Source organism: Podospora anserina, chromosome 7 (assembly GCF_000226545.1).
Source record: "Podospora anserina S mat+ genomic DNA chromosome 7, supercontig 1".
Taxonomy (NCBI): Eukaryota; Fungi; Ascomycota; class Sordariomycetes; order Sordariales; family Podosporaceae; genus Podospora; species Podospora anserina.
In genome coordinates, this window is record NW_001914854.1 from 268,371 (window position 1) to 283,297 (window position 14,927).

Here is a 14,927-nt window from a genome sequence, read left to right on the forward strand (position 1 = left end):
ATGTTGTACGGCAGCGAAGATCTTGATAATTGTTGTTGTTCTTAAGTACAAGTTAATCAGCTCCAGAGAGCAACACCTTTTCCATATCCTTTGCATGTGGACCTCAGGGCCAAAGCCCTAAACACCTGACTGCCAACCCACAGGAATATTGCTCCCACAAGGTACTTGTTCATGTATGATGCCCTTTCAGCAAACAGCCACGGTCATCTTTTCCCCAGACCATTTCTGCCCACATGTCTCCACCTCACCCTTGACAACGTCTTGGACCCCTGAACCCCTGAACCAACCAAAATACGATATAAAGTTTGCTCACGCAATCCTCCTCCAAGCAGGCTCCCTCTTTTCCACCTCTTCCCCCTCCCTCCTCCTCAACCCGCTATCCAGCTTCGGCAGATACGGACTCGTCTTGGCATATCGCCTCCACGCATCGCAATTCGGCACCAGCTGATCCAACGGCATCATCCTCTTGATCTCATCCTTCCTCTCCAAGAACTGCACCCCCAGACCCATAGCCACATGCCACCCGATATGGCAATGCATCAGCCACACACCAGGGTTATCAGTCTTGTACCCAATCACCAGCCAGCTATTCCCCGGCATCTGCACCACGTCTCGTCGAATGGGGTTGTTGAACGTGAGCTGGCTTTTCATCGTGTTGATGTTGAAGGTACCCGACCCGATGCCAAGGGTGAGAAAGTCGTGGCCGTGGAGGTGGATGGGATGGGGCAAGGCGAAGTCGTTTTGGATGACCCAAAAGACCCACTGGTCGGCTTGGGGGACGTCGATGAGGTTTGCCGCTCCCGGCCAGGAGCTGTTGTTCTCGAGGACGTACTCGAGGATGGGGTGGTCCCACTCGATGTTGATGGGGGTGTTCTTGACGCGCCACTCAAACACCTGGCCCCGGCCGTGGTTGGGGAACTCGAGGGTGACGGGGAGGGTTCCGACCGCGGAGCCGGCAAAGGCGGTGGAGGGCACGGTGCGGGTGAGGATGGGAGAGAAGCCGGTCTCGCCGTTGCAGGTGGCGACACGGGAAGTGCCGCGGTTCGTCGGGAGGGCGGTGGTGCTCGCGCCTTGGTAGCTGATAATGGCGGCCGGGAAAAGATTACGGGATCGACCGCAGTTGTTGTTGGCTTCGAGAGTGGCATTAAGCCAGTAGTTGCCCACAGCTTGGTTGGCCTCGATGATGACATCGTAGCGCTGGCCCACGGCCATGAAAAGGGAAGAGCGCACGACTGGATTGACTGGAACAAGGTCGTTCGTAATCACGGTGAAGTTGTGGCCTACGAGAGAGATAACAAAGGAGTTGTCGACACTGGCATTGATGAGGCGGAGAAGATGTTTCTTGCCGGGGGTGAGAGTGAGACGGTCGTAAGAGCCCCCACGGCTTGCGCCAAGTGGATGAATGTTCTTGCCTCTGAAGAGGATATTGTCGCTGTCAGGAGGAGGGCCATTGCTGACCAACTCGGCTCGCAGGTGAAGTCGATCAGCAGTTTCGTGATAGTAGTCATTGATCATGTAAGGGCCGAGGTCGATGTCATAGTTGGCCGCTGCAGGGCCACGCACGATCAAGGGTCCTACAACACCATTACCATATTGGTTGGAATAATGGCTGTGATACCACGAGGTGCCATATTGGGTGACGTGGAAATCATATGTCTTCATGGATCCAGGTGGGATAGGACACTCGGTCACTCCGTTGGCACCATCCTGGTTACTTTCGCCGTACTGGCGAATTCCATGCCAATGAATAGACGTTCTGTTCACGAGTCAGAAATTAATACAACTGCCATTGACGGTAAGTATATCGTACCCGTTGTCTTGCATGTCATTGTACACATTGACAATGATATAGTCACCCCAATCAGCTTCAATCGTGGGTCCAGGGAATTGGTCTGCCAGCATGTTAGAAAGCGACATCAGACAAGAGTGAATGGATGATAACGTGCTATTGATGAGCATCGCTGGTTTCCTGACACCATCCGGACCAAGCCAATTTGTGACATTGGTGATGTGAAAGTCGTACTATACAAAGTATGAGTTCAAGTCAAAAGTTCGGGATAAGATGAGGGGACCACCTACCACTCGGTTGTTAAATGCTGGTGGGTTGATGTTGTCATAATCTGTGCTGATGTTCCAGTTATTCTTCCAACACCGTCGATTTGTGGCATTATTTTGCCCGCATGGCTTGCCTCCGGGTATGATGGTCTGCCGGGGGAGGAGGTGTATGACTGGAGAGGGTGCTGGTGAAGCCACAACTAGTGCAGCAGTGGCCAGCAATACTGCCGAAACTTTGGTGAGCCCCAACATGATGATGGACTTGAAGAAGGCAAAGGTTTTGATAAAGTAGGTAGGTAGACAAGAGGGTCAGGAGAACCATGGTGGTGAAGGAGCCCAGATTTATACCTGTTCCCTTTACGATGCGGCACGGACAGGCGGTGCTACTGGCCTACCTTCACAGCATGATCGGATGCACAGAACACCATAGTATCTTGTCTCGTTTCCGTCTTGCATCCCAAGATAGTACCCCCAATGTTCTCGGTACTGCATGTTTACGGCCTCTGGCTTGAAACCAAGTCCGAAGTTCGCAGCCCACTTGTCAGAGACGGGATTTTAGGACAGGGGGATGCAGATCCCAGTCTGCTTGTGAGCCTTGGCTGCTTTTCCGTTAGTCCACCACATGACGCATGTCAGAGCATGAACTATCTCTCACAACTTGTTGGTGATGGTGAAGTGGGCAGCCGGCCCGGTAAGACGGTCCGAGTCCATGGTTAGCTGAGGGACCCTGACTTTGATGGAAAATACGGGCCTATGAAAGCGTGTCACAAGCGAGAATAAGGTAAAAGGTAACAAGCCACAATGCAAGACGAGCAGCAATAGTCTGCCTCGAGTTTGTGAGGCTGAGGGAACCCGTCTCTTCTCTGCATGGAACTACCAGGGGGTCAGCATCAGCTTGGTTCGAGGAGGACTGATAGGATGCGCCAACGCATTCCAGTCCATGTACAACCGGCACCGTAGAGTGTGTTTGGGTCCCGGAAAGCCAAGATTGGACTACATATAGAGACCGGATGGTGCCGTGTGGGGGTCAGCCATTCCAGTCAAAGAAGACCTTCAGCGTGCTATCAACACTTGAGACGAATGCGCGGTTGCTCTGATAGTGGAGGCTCAAGGCAACCACTTCTGCCAGTCAAGCAGTGTTGACCATCTGATTACGACCTCATGAGAAGCGACGGTCCCGAGTGCAAGACAAAGTTGCCGTTACTATTTTTGGTCTTGATCAGGGCTACCGTAGGTAGGTGCGGGATGTCTGTCAATGACAGACAGATATGTGTTCCGAGGAAGTTGGCCAATCATGTGTAGTTGACAACTCGAAGCAAGTATTCGTAGCACCGGCTCTGCCGACAGTACTACCGTGGCTCGTGTTTCATTCATGTTCGCTTACGAACTACCTTCTCTCTGATGGGCAGGCAACACGGCATTTAGATTAATCGACGGGCAGACTGCAACAGCACGTTGTACGCCTAGTGCCAGAATTGGGAAGGTGTCAAATATGCATGGTGTGCGAATGCGACCGCTCTCCAGGCGTATTTCTCACCCGCAGTCGCCAGGTCTAGTTCACAGATATTCGGCACCGAGTTTCGGTCAGAGACTCAGTGGATGCCGATCCCAAGCTATTGGTAAATAGTGCCGTAGGTCTGCGTCGTGATCCTCCAAGAATACGGCCCATTCATGACGCGATGGGGAGCTGCTGCCTTTATCCGCCCCTGAATCGGAGGGGTCCATTTACCCGGATTCACGAACCAGTTAGAGACAAGGCCACCATTGTTCCAGACTTCGGTGTTTACTTCTATGGGTGCACGAAAATGGCCAAAGGTCATGACAGTACCAAGTTTGCCAAATACCTGGTTGCTACTGACCAAAAAACGTGGGATCCTACAAAGTTGAAAGCCCTCAATTTCAGGAGTTGCTTCCCGGTTTCCCGCAATGCTGGGAACTGATCGACGATGAATCTCCAAAATAGGACTGTTGAAGTGTGAGTGGCGTGAATGAATGTGATTGGGCTGATAGGGGTTGCCCGGTTTATATTGCGTGCAGGAACTCATCAAAATGGTGATGGAACCTTAGCCAGCTTACCGGGTCAAACGAGCTCCCCTTAATCAACTGAGAGTACTCGCCTCTAGCCGTTTAATCTGGCACTTGAGATGTGACATCACTAATGTTTGCTGTGAGTTTGAAACTGCGGTGCTGCGTGATGTGACGACAAGCCCAATCCCAAAAAGTTGGAATAGAGAAAGAGAGAGGCTCGCCGTACTATGCGACCTGTCAATCCGTACTATGTGGAGCAGGCCCAATGTACTTTTTGACTGTCAACCCGTAGTTTTTTATATGGGAAATACCCCCTTTTTAGTCCGTCGTACTCCTACCGTTCCTCCTCTCCGTTACCGTTACCATCATCCATACCCACAACGCACCTCCCCGCCGTTAATTTTGAAGCTATGAATAAGTGCGAGACTATACTGAGCCTTCGTTGTGCGCGTAGTATGCTTCGAGACACTCCTACTGGCGCGCCTTTGAGCCGTTAAACTAGGGGTGCTACCCTACCTATCTATAATTATTAAAGGTAGTGGGGAAGGGAATAAGTAGTGATTTGGTTAGTAAATTAGGTAAGTTGGTTAAAGCTAAATAGAAAGGCCGTTAATTATAACAAAGGTAGAGCGGAATGGAAGTTATGGGTGTATTGCAGTGTGATGGAAACAAGGAGTATTGAACGATGTTGTGACACCTGTAGGATTAGGGATATGTATGGGAAAAAAGACGCCCTACATAGTACGAATTGACATGTCGCATAGTACGGCGAGCCTATCTCTAAAGAAAATGCTGTAACCTAACTTTAGCGTCGCAAAAGAGTACATGGTGATAGGTCAGCTTCCAGATGGGTTGAAGTGAACAATGAACAAAGAGAAACAATAATGCCTTTGTTAGTATGCGTCTCAACCGCCACAATGCAATTGTCCAGATGAGCTGTGGAGATGGAAATGTGGGATTGAGCGTGATCCCTTAAAAGGTATACCATGTTCGATCTGATTTGAACAGTTTTCCTAAAGTTGATGATATTTTCGAATTCCTAAGACACTCCAAACATTTCTACACACAACAAACTTTACCACTAGGTACCTAACAGAACCCAAAGCCTCTATGATGGCTAAAGTTACAGCCAACTCGCCAGACGATGAATGCAGACATTACGCCAGCACTGCAGTACCGATAGTTATGGCTTCAATAGCCTGGGCTGTGCATAATGGCCTCCAAGATTTGCTATCGGCCTGGGAGATTTATCTGATCGTCCTGTTCGCCTGGGTTCTTGTCTTGTCCATAGCAACTCGCGTTACACTCTACACAAAGTCCAGCACCAAACCCGCAGACCTTGCCTACGAAGTATCAAACGTCAGTTACGAAGATGTTTGTGGATATCTAGAAGATGGCTGCCCGCGGACCAGATGCCTACACAACATATGGTCCGACTATGAGCCAGTGCCGACGACGGATCAACCCCAATGTAATGATGAAGAACCCAAAACACCAAGCATATGGGACGGAAAGGCCGAATTTTCATGCACCTCATCGGATGGCGAGATCATCCCTAATGATTCTGTCACGCAGCATGGAATTATAGGCTGGGAAATCAGGGTGCTCATGATCCAACACGACAAGCTCCAAAAGCGACGACTCGAAAAGGCTGCCAAGAATAAATCTGGCTTCCCAGAGTTCAAGTACTGGCCTCGAGATCCTTCTTTGGCCTACAAACAAAACTGGAGTAACTGGTATGCCGCCCGCAAGGAATACTGGCGTTTGCATCCACCTTCGGAGGAGGAACTCGCAGAGGAACGGCAAAGAAGAAAGGAACAGGAAGAGAGAATCGAGAAGAGGTGGTATGAGAAGCATGGGATTCCTAGGCCTGCTCCCTTACCAAAGATCTGCGTCGTCGATGTGGAAGGGAAGGTGGAAGATCTGGATGGGATGATTGGCTGTGGTAACGCATGCAGGCGCGTTGAGGAGAGTTACCGGAAGCCCGGAGTGGATGAAGCGTTTCTGTGGCCTTATTGGACACCAAAAAATGCCCAAGAAGAGTGGGAGGGCACCCTAATTGATGAAGGGGAAGAAGTTGAAGACTTGTGGACAAGTTTCGGCTATAAGCACGACGAATTGAAGGCTCGGTTGGTGTGGGACGATCTTCAGACGTGTTAAGATGGGACAGCCCTGAGAGTGGCAAGTTGCTGGCCGATTTTACCGTGGAGATAATGAATTGAAAATGTTAAGAACAATACCAAAGAGAGTTTCAGAACCCTGGTGTGAAAGACGTGAAGCTTGGCCATATGAACCCTCAATTGTGTGGCGAGGTTTTCGGCGGATGACTCAGTGGCCGCGGCCAGGGCACACCGAACCCAGCTTTTGCGGGGGGTTGCTCCTTCTTGCTCTCAACACGGATATGCCCAAACGTGAGCTATAAGCACATGGCGCCTTGTTTCAGTCCAAATCATTTTAATTGTCTAATACCATCAGCCTTTTTTTACCCCAGGTACACGACACAATCTTTTGGGTGATTCTCAACCTACACCAACCACGACGATGGAGCCACAGCCACCATCTCCGCCATCTCCTGCCAGCAGCGCTCTAAAAACTATTGCCAAATACAAACAACGTTCTTTCGACACCTCACTCAACTCCCACATTCCCCTCCTCGAGTCCGCAAAAAACCCCTCCTCTCCTGACGTTGTTCTCATAGGAGACTCCATGATCGAACGGATGCTCACCACCGCCAACTGCGGCCCCAACCTCGTCTCGCCTTGGCCATCACAAACCATGCTTCCAAAGGATAACAGCAAGCAGTTTCAAGCAGGCCGAGTTCTCAACTTGGGAGTGGGAGGTGACAAGATACAGAATGTGGCCTACCGCCTGGTTGGTGACCCAACACATCGTCTCAAAAGTGTTGCAGACATGTTGGCCGCGCGGAGAAGTGTAAAGCTGTGGGTTTTACAGGTTGGGACTAATAACCTGAGCCCCAAGAAAGGGCTGGGAGATGGAGATGTCGATGCTCTAAGGGCCTTGGTTGAGGCCCTGCTGGACATAGGAGCAAAGGGTTGTAAGGTGTTAGTGACGGGATTGTTCTTGCGAAAGGATATACCCTGGGAGAAGATTCAACAGGCGAATGAAAAGATTCATCAAGTGGTAGAGAATTTTGCGAGTGGCCACCCAGCAAGTGTGTTGTGGCTTCCTGCGACAGAGGAGGTCAAGGAGGAACACTTGGTAGACCACGTGCATTTGAGCGAGGCTGGATACAAAATATGGATTGGGAGGTCACTGGCTGACGAGACTATGAGGGTATGAGTATGGCAGAATGCACAGCCAAGGATTAAGAACTGGACTATTGAACAGTCATGAAGGTTGTATTTTCTGTCAATGGAGCTATAGTGTTGTTGGCCTCTGCGCCAGCCATTGCTCTTCAGTAAAATACCTTACCTATTTCTTTTCCAGATGATTCTCATTTTGAACTTTCTTCACCACCAGGACGGGCTGCCCCTTGGCAGCCGCCTCCTTCTCAGCAAGCAGCTTCTTTTCCTTTCCTCCCCAGTAATGCCAATCCATGAAGCGGTAGCCTTGCACGCTTTGAGCAGTGGCATTAATGGTGTGGCAGCCGAACAAAAGACGGTTGGGTGGTATGACAGCAAGCGAGAAACGCATGAACGTGAAGGCGTAAACGATGAGGGCGCAGGTCATCTTGCCGGATATTCTGAGCGCTTTTGTTAGTGTCTGTTCACTGTTATGGTGAACACTCACAAGTCAGGGCTCTTCTGCGTATCCGCTATGGCCGCGAGAGGAATGGTGAAGTTGGAAGCCGGGCCCCAAAAGTCTGCACGCATTGACGCCGGTCAGTTTTTTGGTCCTGAGTGCGGCCAGGTCACGTAGGTAGGGAGGTGGACTTACGCGTCGAGCAAAAGTAATCGGTCCAGGGATTGGACCTGATCTTGGCATTTGCCGCCTTGATGAACACAGAGGCCATTGTTGATACTTGATGTCGACGTTCAATGGTATGGTATTGAAGAACAAGTGAAAGACGAAGGGTGCGTGAATCCTCCCGCAGACTCCGGTTCGGAGAAAGAGGGGCAGTATTGGTGAGGTAATTCATGTTACACAGCCAAGGGGAATTTTGCGCTCCGATATCAGATCCGGCATTTACCCTTCTCTTTCTCTCTCGCCGTCACGTGGATGGCTGAGTCGCATCTTTTCTTCAGCAGGACAATCCTTTTCATATGTCAACCTTTGCGCTCTTGCAGGCTGGGAGGTGCGTACGCAGGTGCTATGGTGAAGGAAGCGCTTTAGGCTTGTCAATAGGGCTGTGCTAGCTCTGCCATTCTGTTCGTGGGATTTGGAACTGATCGCAGATTAAAAATGGAAGCAGAAGGCGGTAGTCATGTTTTATAAAATGACTTTGGCGTAGGTTTGCAGTGCTCCCAGTGGTTGCTGTTCCCGGGATGCGGGAGGGCCTGAGGATCGCCGGCCGGCCACATGCGGCCAGCCTGGCTGGGTTCAGAGGCGCAACCAAGACCTCGGCGGCTACTACGTCCTTGAACCGCCAGCCTGGTTAGGGTGTACACGTCAGATGTTTGGGCGTTGTTCTTTAAGGTTGAACATGTCCTTGGCTTCGGGCATGTCGATATCGACATGTCAGGTGTCTCAGTTCTGATGTATTGTTGATGTTGAGACTATCTTTGTACTCTCAGCTTCGTGACAGCCTTTAATGCGTTTTCGGTTTCTCACCTTTGGCATACATCCACCGACAAATAACTGTTAATACGACAAAATTCCACTCAGCCGGCATGCGAGCCGCTATCGTCTTCCTCGCTACGTTCATTGCCCTGGCGGCAGCAGCACCGGAGATGACCATGGAGAAGCTTCAGGAGCGGGCGCTCTGTGTAAGTACCTTCAACCTTTCCACAGGAAGGCGCGCATTCCAGCTAGCCGTAACTAATAGGTAAATGTACAGGAGTGCAATGAAAACCGCTGCCGTGGCCCGAGTTGCTGTGCGAACGGAACGTGCTGATAATTCCTGCTATCGACAGGGTCAGCAAGTACACAAGACTCGAAAATACTTACGAGAATACGATGTACGTTGTAACGACTTGGAAATGGGCTTTCGGCGCTTGTGTATTGGCTTTGGGAATAGGACTTGGTGACAAGAATAAGGTGGAGTTTTGGTGAAATGGGGACCTAGTGTTCCAGCTTCAAAAATTTATTGAAAGTCTATTTTTCCATGCTTAAAACATCTCAGCTCAGAAAAGGTTCCCTCTCAGTAGCTAGACAATCGTGAACTCTAGATTTCGGCCAGCCACTTCGTCCGTCATGCCCTCTCCATCTATAAACCCATCCATGTACCCGTCTCCCACAATCCTATGTTTGCCCCTTTCAACACCATCCTCTCTTAAAACAAAAGGGCAGTCACCCCTAAACAAAACCACCACTATGTGTCCCTGCTGAATCGACTTGACACCCCGTCCATATTGTCCTGTTGCGGGTTCGTGTGGTAGGTTGAGCGGGCGGTAGGGATACTTTGACACCATAGCAAAGCGGTGACAACAATCTCCAACTGCTGTTGAAGTCTGAACATGTCTTGCTTGAGTGGTGAGTGAGGTCGCCATAGGAGCGTCCGCGGTGCAAAATCTCCTCCTGATAGCGTTGACCCGATAACCCTGAAAGCTGCCGAGTTCATTAGACGATCCCCAAGAATACATGATTGAGCATATCTACTTGATATACCAAAAAATACACCCCGAAAATTATGCCCGTCTCCAGGCCGATGTTGGCATGTTGAGCAAACAAGAGTCGAAGCCACCCAGATGACCCCGCCATTCTCCGCAATTGGCTCCCCCGCACCCCGCATCCCCAGGTTTGTGGGCCGCGACGGGTTGACACGTTCAGGGGTTGAAGCAATTTCTCACAACACAGCTTGGCTGTGACCATTGCTTAGAGGAAGATCAATTGCTTTTTGAAGATCACTAATACTATGAGTCTCATGCTAGGTTGTTATGCCATCTGAAGTCAAGTGTGGAAAGAAATGAGTGAGAGGATGAAGTTCAGGCGGGGTTTTGGCTGCTTTTCTCCTGCCCGCTTGGTGTCTTCCGTACACATGCATGTTTGAGCAGCCACCACCGACTTTCCCGAGTTTATCACTGCATCCTCCAACGACAGTAACGATCTTATCTTCGAGTACAGATCCATGTGCAATGCTCTCGTCCGGTCGCAAGCCGAGTCGCCGACCGCCACGACGACAAAGGGGTCAGTTAACCCACAAACTACATGCCCCGCCTACACATAGTAGCTGGGAGCGACCGAAAGGGTGTTCGCGTCCTCGCAGGTTAAGAAACGGTATGCTTCATTACAATGAGGTTAAGCTGACGCTACAATAGCCCCTAAATTTCCCTGCATCACTTTACAAATCCGCATCATTGCTGATGGTGCTTGATCCTCCGCCCTGAGCCTCTGCGATAACCTGTGTCCGGGTCACCTTGCCTGTCGTATCGACAAAGATCCAACTAGTCACCTCAACGCCGGGAAAGGGCTTATAATCATACTGCAGCTCAAACTCGACAACATTGCCCTCCTCTTCAATCGTCCGGTTATGTCCGTTGAACTCCATATCCTTGTCGTATGATCCCACCACGACCCGCGACTGCTCGTTGCCGTCATTGTCGAGATACTCGTCGTAGATGCTGCCGTCCTGTGCGAGGACACGGTTCTTGTGTGCTTGGCCGGTGTAGTCGTTGACGCTGAAAAGTACATTGCTCTCGAGCTTGTGGCTTCCCTCGAACGACCGTTTGGCGTTGCCTCCTGCAGCATCCTCTTCCCCGGCCCCAGCTCCGCCTCCAAGTCCCTCACCAACACCATCGAGGAGGTCAGTGGTGGAGTTGATGATCTGTGTGACTTCCTGTCCCAGGGTCGCAATGATGGGATTGAGATCGATGCTGTTGAGCACATCGTCGACCATCTTGACAACATTCCCGAGACGCGCCTCCAGCTCGACCTTTGCAGAGACATTCTCAATCTTGAGCTGGACGCGGTTGATGCTCGCGTCAACGCCCGCGCTGAAGTGCAACAGCTTCAGGACGTTTGCGTCGAGGTTGACCTTGGCCGTGAGGTTTTGCACGTCAACCCCGATGTACCCGACGCTCACCGAAGCGTTGAGATAGACATCAGGCTCTTCGGCAAGCTGGACACCGCCGGTGTTGGCGGTTTCGTAATTTACCGTCTCGGGGTCGCCGCGCTTGTCGAGTCGGTACCCGATGTACCCATCGTCTCCATCATCTGCGCCATAGATGGGGTTGAAGAGGAGGAAAAGGGCAGCTGCCCTAGTGAAAAGGTCTCTCATGATGGGCAACTCTTGAGGGGCTTGGCAGAGATGGAAAGAAACAAGCAAAGACAGAAGACAACCAGCAGATTACCGTGGGAGTTGGGTAGGTGGGCAAAGAGCAGCTGTATCAAGTAGGTGTGCGTTTCCACACCTCCCACATCGTCATCCAGCGGGCAGAGAAATGGATAGCTGAGGTATTGGACGTGCCCAGACACGGTCGGGCATTATCAAGCTGGATCGCAACCTGCATGCATATATTCCGGATTCTTGGTTTTGCCTTATTTGGCTGTCTTATTGACGAGGTTCATGCCAAGGTACAGGCCTTCAAAGTCAAGCTCAGGCTGCCAAGGCCAATTACCGTTGTGATGCAAGCACCAAATCATGGCAGAGCCCCTGACCGCCCGCAGTTCAACACCCCTGACAGGGTTTCATCCAGCTCAGTGGAAAACATGCCGAGTGGACGCTTCTCAGCAACGCTTGGAGTTTGGATCTGGTTGTTCCTGAATGCAACACCACAAACCGGATTCATGGTGGTTTCATTTTAACTTTTTGCTGGCAGCCATCGCAAAAACAAGGAGTGATCGAGGTCATAATGGACACCCAAATAAGACGTGACGGAAAGTCCTTTCTGGGCATTGTGTTGAACAACCAGGACGATCACTGGCGAATCAAGTCATTGAATCGATGTGCCTGGCAGCCTTTTTATTCCTCCAAGTTGACTAGACATACACACCTCACCCATCGCCAGGTGAGACGGTCTTTTGCTTTCTCTTGCGCGTGCTGGCCTTTGGCATCTTCACTCGTTTCCGAAGACTCCGCTTTCCACCGCTCACGATGAGGACCTCCTCGCGCTGGTCCCTCCTCAGGGCTATCCTCCTGCTCGTAGCTCTGTTCATCACTCTCTCAGCTGCGCAGACCGAGTCTGCCGAGCCAGCACCATCATCAGAGCCCGCTGCCGAGCCCAGCACGGAAGCACCCTCGCCATCCGCAACATCCAGCTCTCAGACTGCCTCCCCATCCACTGCTTCGAGCGGAGGCGGCGGCAGCGGGACACCCACCACCACCACCACCCCTCGACCCTCGGGAAGCAATCCCCCTGACGTCTATCTCCGCGTTCCTGAGCTCTCAGTCGGCCGCATCGAGCTCGACGTGGATGACCTCAAAGCGGATGTCAACCTCAACGCCGAAATCGCCAACCTCGTCTCCATCAACGTCGGTGTGGCGGTTGGCATCCAAAAGGTCAACATCACCATTTCTGACGTAGAAGCCGAGCTTGAGCTTGTTATTCGTTTGGGACATTTGGTCGACATCGTCAACCGAACCCTCTCATCTCTTGACCTCAACCCACTGCTGATCAACCTGCTGAACAACGTTTCTGACGTTGTTGACTCTGTTGTTGGCGCCGTGGATGGCTTGCTGGGTACTATCACGCAGGGCGGCAGCACGTTGAGGTTTTTGATTGACAACCTGGGGAATATTGTGCAGGAGGTTGCTGGGGAGGGAACAGATATCGTCAGCAGCATTGTTGGAAACTATCAGAAGAACATGACGTTTACTGGTGTGGCTAAGGAGCTAGGGAACGGGTTGACACAAAGGACGTACCGGTATGATGCGCTGGGGAGCTTGGTGAATATCATCTTTAATACCATGGGACAAGTCGTGCAGGCTGTCGTGGTCGGGAAGGATAATAGCGGTGGCGGCGGCGGAGGAGGCGGCTCAACGACGACAGCTCCTGCCAGCTCCGCACCTGCCACAAGCGTGGCTCCGGCTCCAACGACAAGTGCGCCGGCGGAAGAGGGCGAGTAGCAAGGCTGTTACGGAGAGATCACCTATACCTAATGATACATTATTGGTAGCTCAATGACATTTGAACAGAAACCATACTCACGCCATCTCGTTCCCTTTAGCGTTGAACTGCTTCATCTGAAATACTATACATTTATTCCCTTAGACCCCCTGCCACCTGAACAGAAACGCCGACCTGGAACAATATCCCCGATATTTTAGGTAGCTAGGTATCCCATCTAGTACGAGGACCCCTTACGCTGGCTAACTACCTATCATCTATCGCTGCTGAAGGTGATGTGTGGGACCCCGAGGGCCAGTGGATGCCGGTACTTTGGGGAGGTGCGAGTGTCAACAATGGAAAGGGGGATACAGCGTGATATCACTACAGCAACAATGTTTACTCTCGATGTTCAATTTCATGTGCGGTCAAGTTACTAGATACATTATACACTGTCACCATCCCACCACTCAAGCGGGCATCTGAACGGGAAGAGGGGCGTAGGCGGTGACGGGCTCCGGGTCATCAGCACCAGCCTCCACCATACCACCAAGAATCATCGTCTTGGGCGCCTGAGCCTGGTAGAACCAAGGGTCGGTAAACGCCTTGAACTTCTGGTCGTGCCAGTCCTTGGCGGTGACATAGCGTCCCTCCGAGTCCATGAACATGGTGTCGTCCTCGGCGCGGAGGAAGTAGGCGATCGAGTACCGGTGCTCGGTGGGGTCGAAGGGTACGACGCGGTGGATGCACGACTGGAACTTCATGCCGCTGGCAAAGCGGAGGGAATCGCCGACGTGGACGAAGGCGCAGTTCTTCTGGGGCTCGACGAAGCCCATCTCGAGGGCGCCGCACTCTCCGGGGGGGCGGACCTGGAGACCCCATTGGTCGCTGAAGAGGAGGGTGAGGGAGCTGATGTCGGTGTGCTTCTGGTGGCCGACCTTGTGCTGGCCGGTGATCTCAGCGGGGAGGTAGTGCATCATGGAGAGAGTGGTGGCTGAGGGGCGGTCGTTGCGGTGGGAGTTCTCGAAGCGGTCCTTGCCAGCCAGGTTCAAGCCGGTGGAGAGGGCTGCCAAGATGACCTTGGTGATGGTGTTGCAGCTGCCGATGACCTGCTCCAACTGGTGGAGATCGCCGCTGTTCTTGATCGGGGAGGGGACGCGAGGGCTGCCCTGCTGGATCTCGTCTCGCGAGACCTTGAGCATCTCATAGCCGTCCTTGGAGCCAGCACCAAAGGCGCCAGTGCGGTTACCGACAGGCTCGTAGCCAAGATGGGAGTCGATCAAGCCATATTCGTTCTTGGCCTCGAGGGGGGCATCAAAGAAGCGGTTCATGAGCTTGAGAAGTTGCTCACGGTCCTCGAGCATGCGACGGCCGTCGATGCTGTCGAGATCGAGCTGGAAGTAACCATCCTGAAGGCAAGCCTGGAGCACCTTCTCGACCTCCTCAGGATCCTGCGAGAGGAGCAGATCGTACTTGATGGTCCTCATGGGCCAGACAGGAACCTGCCTGCCTTGCCATTCGACGGTCTTTACGGGTTCGGTGGTAGGAGCCATGATGATATGTGGGCGGTTGAGAAGTTTACCAGCTCTGTTCTATAGATTTCCCAAACTCACGGGGGACAGACTGGGCTACAAATAGTTGGACCATTGCCTCGACCTTAGCTCAACTAGTACCTAGCCCTGCGCGAATCGGAGGCCATCTATTGCAGTCAAATGAAGCATATAGTCAATGAGCTAGTTT

The 14,927-nt window shown here is 51.9% G+C and overlaps 7 protein-coding genes across 7 annotated transcripts, besides 1 other annotated feature; 3 read left to right on the top strand and 4 right to left on the bottom strand.

Moving 5' to 3' along the window:
* Window positions 1-309: 309 nt before the first annotated feature.
* On the bottom strand, window positions 310-2,307 carry PODANS_7_4200 (uncharacterized protein; the record flags this gene model as incomplete). The annotated part of the gene is made up of 3 exons (XM_001907554.1): window positions 310-1,756; window positions 1,811-2,022; window positions 2,080-2,307. The coding sequence occupies 3 exons, from the start codon at window positions 2,305-2,307 to the stop codon at window positions 310-312; spliced, it is 1,887 nt and encodes a 628-aa protein (XP_001907589.1).
* A 4,317-nt stretch (window positions 2,308-6,624) lies between these two features.
* Window positions 6,625-7,383, top strand: PODANS_7_4190 (uncharacterized protein; the record flags this gene model as incomplete). The annotated part of the gene is made up of 1 exon (XM_001907555.1): window positions 6,625-7,383. The coding sequence occupies one exon, from the start codon at window positions 6,625-6,627 to the stop codon at window positions 7,381-7,383; it is 759 nt and encodes a 252-aa protein (XP_001907590.1).
* A 132-nt stretch (window positions 7,384-7,515) lies between these two features.
* PODANS_7_4180 (uncharacterized protein) lies at window positions 7,516-8,056 on the bottom strand (the record flags this gene model as incomplete). Its single annotated transcript, XM_001907556.1, has 3 exons — window positions 7,516-7,786; window positions 7,834-7,906; window positions 7,981-8,056. The coding sequence occupies 3 exons, from the start codon at window positions 8,054-8,056 to the stop codon at window positions 7,516-7,518; spliced, it is 420 nt and encodes a 139-aa protein (XP_001907591.1).
* Window positions 7,563-9,561: a repeat region (rgion duplique sur le chromosome 2).
* Window positions 8,874-9,097, top strand: PODANS_7_4170 (uncharacterized protein; the record flags this gene model as incomplete). Its single annotated transcript, XM_001907557.1, has 2 exons — window positions 8,874-8,969; window positions 9,041-9,097. The coding sequence occupies 2 exons, from the start codon at window positions 8,874-8,876 to the stop codon at window positions 9,095-9,097; spliced, it is 153 nt and encodes a 50-aa protein (XP_001907592.1).
* A 922-nt stretch (window positions 9,562-10,483) lies between the features above and the next one.
* On the bottom strand, window positions 10,484-11,419 carry PODANS_7_4160 (uncharacterized protein; the record flags this gene model as incomplete). Its single annotated transcript, XM_001907558.1, has 1 exon — window positions 10,484-11,419. The coding sequence occupies one exon, from the start codon at window positions 11,417-11,419 to the stop codon at window positions 10,484-10,486; it is 936 nt and encodes a 311-aa protein (XP_001907593.1).
* An 816-nt stretch (window positions 11,420-12,235) lies between these two features.
* PODANS_7_4150 (uncharacterized protein) lies at window positions 12,236-13,207 on the top strand (the record flags this gene model as incomplete). The annotated part of the gene is made up of 1 exon (XM_001907559.1): window positions 12,236-13,207. The coding sequence occupies one exon, from the start codon at window positions 12,236-12,238 to the stop codon at window positions 13,205-13,207; it is 972 nt and encodes a 323-aa protein (XP_001907594.1).
* Window positions 13,208-13,657: 450 nt separating this feature from the next.
* On the bottom strand, window positions 13,658-14,740 carry PODANS_7_4140 (uncharacterized protein; the record flags this gene model as incomplete). Its single annotated transcript, XM_001907560.1, has 1 exon — window positions 13,658-14,740. The coding sequence occupies one exon, from the start codon at window positions 14,738-14,740 to the stop codon at window positions 13,658-13,660; it is 1,083 nt and encodes a 360-aa protein (XP_001907595.1).
* Window positions 14,741-14,927: the final 187 nt, after the last annotated feature.